The sequence below is a fragment of the Cyprinodon variegatus genome, unplaced genomic scaffold (genome assembly GCF_000732505.1).
Source record: "Cyprinodon variegatus isolate N-32 unplaced genomic scaffold, C_variegatus-1.0 Scaffold523, whole genome shotgun sequence".
NCBI classification, from domain to species: domain Eukaryota; kingdom Metazoa; phylum Chordata; class Actinopteri; order Cyprinodontiformes; family Cyprinodontidae; genus Cyprinodon; species Cyprinodon variegatus.
The window spans coordinates 192,940-200,237 of record NW_015150976.1 but is presented as its reverse complement, the minus strand read 5'-3'; the positions used below and the strand labels follow the sequence as shown (position 1 = coordinate 200,237).

The window sequence follows — 7,298 nt, the reverse complement described above, 5'->3', positions numbered from 1 at the left end:
TAAATCAGCTTATAGTTCTGCTTCAACAGCAGGACATACCCACCAAAACCTCCCGAGAGCTAATTCAATTTCAAACATTTTTGAGTGTGTGCCCAGCCAAGCTTAGAGTGTGTGATCTAAGCTTGGTCCAAACTCAGCATGAATCAGTTTCAGAGGGGTAGTATAAAGCCGGGCATACACTGTACGATTTCTTTCCCTTTATGGGCCGATTTCCCAGTCATGCGAGAATTAGTCAATCGGCCCGACTTTCATCCTGATGGTGCATTGTGTAGTATACAGGAGATAATGAGGGGTGATCAGCCTCTCACGACCACCTCCCGATCAGGAATCCTAAGGTTGGGAGAAAATCAAACATGTTTGAAATTCAGTCGGCCGTCGTAAGGTTGTTGTGGGTAAATCGCTTAGTGCGCAAACAAGGATTCGCCTTCATCTTCTTCTTCCTGTCAGACAAAAACACACTAGCATAGTAGCCCCGTTTGCGCATGTCTTTATTTAAATACTTTGTCACCTTTTCTTTTTAGGGCTTTCAGCACAAAATTGTACAAATTGCCAAGGCAGTGCATTTCACTCAAGTGAGCTTCATATTCCTCTTCTATTCATTTGGCTTCCGGACAGACGAGTCTGAGTAGCACCATCTCACTGCGGAGCTAAGCCCCACCTGGGTTTTAGACGTACAGTGTGAGCAGGTAGATCGCATCAGAGCGTTGCACAGTGTGAGAACAATCATTGTGAGCTGTGAACTTTCAAACCCTGCGGTTTCGTAATACAGTGTGAGCTACAGCTGAGTGCAATGATTTCGCACAGTGTATGCCCGGCTTAAATGGGGGACATGTTAGCCTGCAGTGGTCATTCCTAATGGGTAATTTACATGAGATTGAACTGTTAAAGAGGGTTGGGGAACTTGAGACCGACAAGAGTTTGAGAAGATGTTTGAAACATAAATTAGTTTTTAGCTGCTCTGAATTTTCTTTTTTTTTTTTTTTTCACTTAAAACATAGGGTTTGTTTCCACTGCTGGTGTTTGCTGCTGCAGCCTCCAGCAGTTAGTTTGTTGCAGCCGATGAATGTGACCAATAGGTAATTCAATGCACAAACTTACTTTGATTTCAGTGGGTGGGGCTTCATTGATGTCATCAACTTACAATGCCATTGTGTTGAACAGGGGATCAACAGTAAGCACACAAAATTCAGTGCAGATCTTATAAAGCATCTTGGAGATTCGTAGAGATTTCTCATATGTCGCTTCATTCTCAGATCAAAATCTCTGCTTTTTAAAATAGGTTTCTTAGCTGCTTTTCTTAATTTTAAGTCTCCATGAAGTTAATAAATATCCACAACTTCAAAAAAGATGTACAGTATATTACCACCATCAACATAAGTCTTTTCTTTCCTCTGCCCTATAGAATTGGATACCAACTACCAATATTTGTTGGCTTCTGCATTATGTTCCTGTCTACCATCAGTAAGTTTAATCAACAATCTGAAGCATCAGAAAGTGACCCCTCCTGCCTCAACACTGATGGTTTCTTCTTTATATCTCTGTGTTTTTTCTATTGTGAAGTGTTCGCCTTCTCGTCCAGCTACACTTTGCTGTTCTTAGCCAGGTCGCTTCAAGGTGTCGGCTCCTCCTGTTCATCAGTGGCTGGTAATGTCCTTTCTTTTGATTTAGTAATGACTATTTGTCTATAGTTTTATCGCGTTACCACTAAAGCAGAACATTGAGAAAATATTATTATTAGATATTAAATTATCACTTTTCACTGAAGAAAGTTTTAAGTGTTTGGCAAATTATAAGCCGGTAGATTTCATTAAAAAAACATATTTATGTTATGATATTAACTGTGAGTATAAAGCTTTGAAGATGCAGATTTATTTATTTGTTAATTCATTTTTTTATTAAATAATTTTTTCTGTATGCATTTCTACATCATGCATAAAATGATTTGGGCAACGTTTCACCCCTATGGTTGGTTAGATATCGCTGCATCGCTGGACTTTTCCTTAGTTTTTTCCTTTTTTTTCACAATAGTAGACAAGTTTCCCAGCTAGAACTAAGGGGGGCGCCATTTTTGTTGGATTCTGCTGAGAATTTCCCCAGGCTCCTTGGAAAAGGTAGGGACAGTTGGAGAGCAAGGTGGTGTCACATCCTCAGAACCATGGATCCAATATTCAGGCAGATGGGTCTGGACGATTTTCAAACAGGTTTTATTTAAACAATACGGCAAGCGGCTGGTCGTCAGTGGGGCGGATAACCGGATTCTCTGCAGGGATAGAAAAACTCAGGTCAGTGACTAGAATGTCGGGCTGATCACGACTAGAAAGAAAAGTCTCTGACCTGGTTTAGAGTTCAGTCAGATCCCAGAGGAAGGAGAGGAATCCGGGAGGGTGATTGTCCACCGCTTGCAGCAGTAGCCACTTCCAAAGCTCAGACCACCAGCCGACGCTGAGGAGGCAATAGTGTCCGTGAGGTAATATCCAGTGCAGAAGTTGAATCAGAACCAGGTTGACAGACCAGAAGATCCGAGAGCCAAAGAGGTACCGGAGGAGAATCCCAGCCAAGGTCAGTAACACAGTCCAAGTTCACAAAAGCAGCAGAATCCAGGAAATGAGGGCAAAAATAAAACTGACAGAGCAGATAAGGGCAAGGCAAAAACTCCATGACAGTTGGATTTGGAGTCTAAACTATGGCTGAAGGCAGCCACTCTTTACAGGGTTAAAAAAAACCTACCACTGACCCCCACCACTCATAAAACACAATTAAAAGATCAGGGCAACCAATATTTTACTACAGAATTATTAAAAATTATCCAGATCCACCTCCTCACCGCTCAGTAAGTCAAGCTGAGGATGAGTTTATTCAGCTTTGTTGGTGGACGTGTCTGAATCATGTACCAAAGAGAGAGTGGACCTGCACACCTCTGGATGGATGCTCTCTTCTTTGTGTGCAAGTTTCTACAAGAGTTATAGGGAGAAGATCTCCATGAATGAACGGAAGGATTCATGTCCTATTTCAAAGTTGCTTTAGGATGACCAGGTAGAGTCTGTGGCGATGGGACTGGTCAGGGCCAGCCTCCACCTCTCTGTCCTCCTCAGCCGCACTCCCAGCATTATGGCATCATTCAGACACTGACTTGGTTAAACATTTACCTTCATGTTCACCAAATTGCTGCATTTGTTTCATCAGCATCCAGCCAACTTTATCGTTATGTGTTTTTCCAAGCTCTTCTACTTATTCTGGTGTTCTCTGGAATCTGGAGTAAGCTAATTAAGTTATTAATTAATTACTTAATTAGAGAATGAGTGAATGAATGGATGAGTGTGTGAGTGAGTGGGCAAATTCATTAATTAATTGATTAATTAATGAGTGAATGAGTAAATTAATGAATGAATGGATGAGTGAGTGAGTGATAAAATGGATGAATTAATGAATGAATGAAGAAATATTTTTAAAAGTATCAAATTAATCATACTTTTTGGCAATTAATTTATTTCTGCCTGTCTTCTTGTGTCAGTTTTGGTCCTGCATAGAAATGCTCATGCTAAACAGAAGGTAGAAAGCATCTCCTGCAAATGGAAGATAAATTTTCCTAACAAAATAGTAGAAGCTCTCTTTTCCAGGGGCTGTCCAATCCAAACACTGACTTAGGTTTCCCTGAATGTGAGTCATTGTACAGGTTTGATCATAAACAAAAATGATGCCCAATCAAATCTACAGACAAGTTTTGAACTTGTTAAATATTTTCTTGTGTGGTTTTTCTTCACAGATTTCATTGGTCGGTCGTTCATCTAGGAGTTTTTTTTTTTTTTTTTTTTTTTTGATTGGCTTGTATCAGGATGTTTTGAATTGTTTTTGAGGAGAGAAACGGCCAAAGCTCTGCCTTGATGCTGGAGAAAACAAAAGCTGCACTGAGATTCTCCATCCAATTGGCATTTATGAGTGCAGGTCCAGGAACCGGACCCAGTGAAATACATATCACATTACAATTTCACCTTCCCTGTTTTGGCAATGTTCAGTGTAGACTGTGCTACACTGTGTGTTTGTAGGCATGGGGATGCTGGCTAGTGTGTACACGGATGATGAGGAGAGAGGTCACGCTATCGGGATCGCCTTGGGAGGTCTGGCGCTTGGAGTGTTAGGTATGTGGAAATCTGTTCTTGTTTCAGAAGCTTCAGTCACATCCATAGCCATGATGATTACACTGAGCCCTAAAAACAGATTGAGCAACACGAACCGAAAACTGGTTTAATATTATTAATAATATTTATTATCCTGGTTGGTAGTTATGTGTCCAAACAACCAATCTAATTTGGTAAAAGGGAAAACTAAAACTGATCAGTACCTTTGACCAAAAAATTGGTAGATACGTGTAACAACATTAAAACCAGGACCAGGGCTTGAACTTACAACCCTCTGGTAGCAAGGATGTCATGACTCAGGAAAGAAAGACCCAGTATTCTGGGCAAGACAGACAGTGGGATAATTTAAAGTGTTTAATAATACAACGGAACGAGGCTTTGGATCAGCGCGGTCAGCAGCTAGGGAACCGCCCATTACTGAAAACTGTGGTTGGAGAAAAATATAGATAAGAGACAAAAAAAAATCTGACTAAGGATAATCATCTATGAGAGTTACTAACCTGGTTTAACAGTTTACTCCATCATCAGAGAATGAGGTAGAATCCAGCTGGTGGACTACCAACGAGATGCTACCAACCAGGCTAATAAAGGCTGAACATTTAGACAGGAACAGACAGGCGCAGAGGTTGAGAGGCAGAACAGGATCAGAAACTCAGAAACACTACCAAATGCTAAAAACCTTCTCCCCACTGTTCCCCAAGAACGAGCACTAGAACAAGAGCAATAGCATCAATAACCTGGCAAAGATGGCTGGGATTGAGACGTATAAATAGTAGCAGGAGCAGGTGGATTAGACGAGTGGTAATAAACAACTGGGCAGTTAGAGAGGTGAATGGAGTGAGCAAGTGGGTCAGCCATCAGTTCCAAGATCATGACACAAACTCCTTAATCCAACACCACTGTCCCTGCTTCTTGGAGGGATTATCATGCTGCACATGAACACAGCACTGTAATTGTTCCCTAGGTCCATACCTATTAGACACTCACTGGACTACAGCTAAACAGTCAGAGTAGTAAACCATCAGTTACCATGTTTATTAGTTGTTTGTTTTACCAATTGAACCCCAGTCGGCCTCAGTAGATGGTCACTCACCCTGAGCCTGGTTCTGCTGGAGGTTTCTTCCTGTTAAAAGGGAGTTTTTTTCTCTCCACTGTCGCTACAAGCAGGCTTGGTGTGAAGGATTGCCTTCAAGTCAGATGGCGCAGTGATTAGCGCGCATGACCCATGTACGGAGGCCTTAGTCCTCGATCTGGCTGACCCGCGTTCGAATCTGTCATGTGGTCCTTTGCCGCATGTCTCGCCCCCTCTCTCATACCCCTTTTCCCTTTCAGCCAACTGTTGAAAAAAACAACCACTAGTGCCGTAAAAACTCAAAAAAGAAAACTTTGAACCAATTTGACTGTATGATCCAGTGAACTGTAAAGCGCCTCCAGAGGACATGTGCTGTGAATTGACGCTATGTCAATAAACTGAACTGATTTTAATTGGTTTATCTGAGACCAGTAGCTTGGTCAGTTTCTAACCAATATATTGGGTTAACCAACTAGACTGGTTGTTTTTCCAGCCAATTCATTCTTAAATTGTAGGTGGACAACTAAAAGTCAAGCAAAAGTATCCTACCGTTTTCATGTAATCTATTAAAATATAATATGTGGTGCTTTCATGATTTACTCATGCTTTGTAATAACTGAAGTCCCATCAGAACATTTTTGATAGCGCACTATAACATATCCTCAAGCGCGGGTATTACTACAGAGAGTTTAACTCCTGTGAGCCAATAAGTGGCACAATTGTGCTCAATCAATACTGTTTGCAAGCTGGTAGCCATGTCTGCTAGATACAGTATTTAAAAGACTAGTTATATAGTGTACTCCAGGTGATGAAAAGATGAGTGGCAGGTGTGTAGAAAGCCCGTCTGCAGATGTCTGTCCATAAAAGCCACACATCAACCTCTGATGGCAATGGAAAGAAAATGCAACATTCTAACTCAGCCCTTACCTTATTACTGGACTTTCTTCATACAAAGAGATTAAACCATGATGAACAATTTTAGCTTCTTCTGCCCTCAGTCTGAAACAACTGAAATAAATAACTGCACAGCCTCAAAAATACACCATGACTACGGAGCTAGCCAATGTTGTTCCGTTCATAGTTAAAAAGAACATGGTTAAAGTTCAGTTCACACAGATGAAAATTAACTAGATCATGTTCATAGTTCACTTTTTCAAAAATGTCACAAACCTATAAATGAACTAGTTCAAGTTCATTTGGTAAATAAAGCCACAATCCTCCACAATAAAACCTCATATTTCCCCCTTTAAATGTGTGATCATAATTAATAGAAAGAAATGGAAAATACTGGATGCAGTCAATGAAATTCAATGCATTTTATTTCTATAGCGCCAATTCACAACACATGTCATCTCAAGGCACTTTACAGTTCATCAGATCATCCAGTCAATTTGATTCAAAGTTTTCTATCTAAGGAAAACCAGTTGATTCTTCAGCAATTCCTCAGACTAAGTATGCTTGTATCGACAGTGGAGAGGAAAAACTCCCTTTTAACAGGAAGAAACCTTCAGCAGAACCAGGCTCAGTGTGAGCGGCCGAGGCTGACTGGGGTTGAGGAGACAAAAGCAGACATACAAAAGGAAATTGTCTACCAGCTCCACAGGAGGCCCCTTCCAGGAAACACACAGCCAGGCAGACGAGCTCTGAGCCAGCTCCCATGTCAGAGGACGAAAACAGCACATCCAGTTAGTCACAGTCAGAAAAGCAGGACTACACTGGAAAACAGGCTGAGCTCAAACATCTATAAAAAAAGGTGTTGATGGCAGCAGCACAGCTGATATTTATCTCCAGGATGGAGTCACAGCCAGACCAGATGAAGCTACTATGAGAGCAGAACGTTAGAGATTGAACTAAGAGATTCTGCAGAGTGGGAGAATAGAGATAGAATGAAGCAGAATGATGAAATGGGGGTCCCTATGTCCTCCAGCAGTCTAAGCCTATAGCAGCATAACTATAGAGATAGCTCAGGATAACCTGAGCCACTCTAACTATAAGCTTTATCAAAAAGGAAAGTTTTAAGCCTAGCCTTAATTGATTTGTTTTATGATTCATTGGGCAAAACCACAAACCAATAATGTTAATTTGTCTTA

At 41.0% G+C, this 7,298-nt stretch overlaps 1 protein-coding gene across 1 annotated transcript in view; it reads left to right on the top strand.

Moving 5' to 3' along the window:
• The window catches only part of slc18a2 (solute carrier family 18 (vesicular monoamine transporter), member 2), a 59,142-nt gene that overhangs the window by 21,960 nt on the left and 29,884 nt on the right, over positions 1-7,298 (top strand). Inside the window, exons 3-5 of the mRNA XM_015391057.1 lie at positions 1,403-1,461; positions 1,561-1,644; positions 4,044-4,136. Coding sequence (XP_015246543.1) covers positions 1,403-1,461; positions 1,561-1,644; positions 4,044-4,136 — 236 coding nt within the window. The remainder of the gene's footprint in view (positions 1-1,402; positions 1,462-1,560; positions 1,645-4,043; positions 4,137-7,298) is intronic.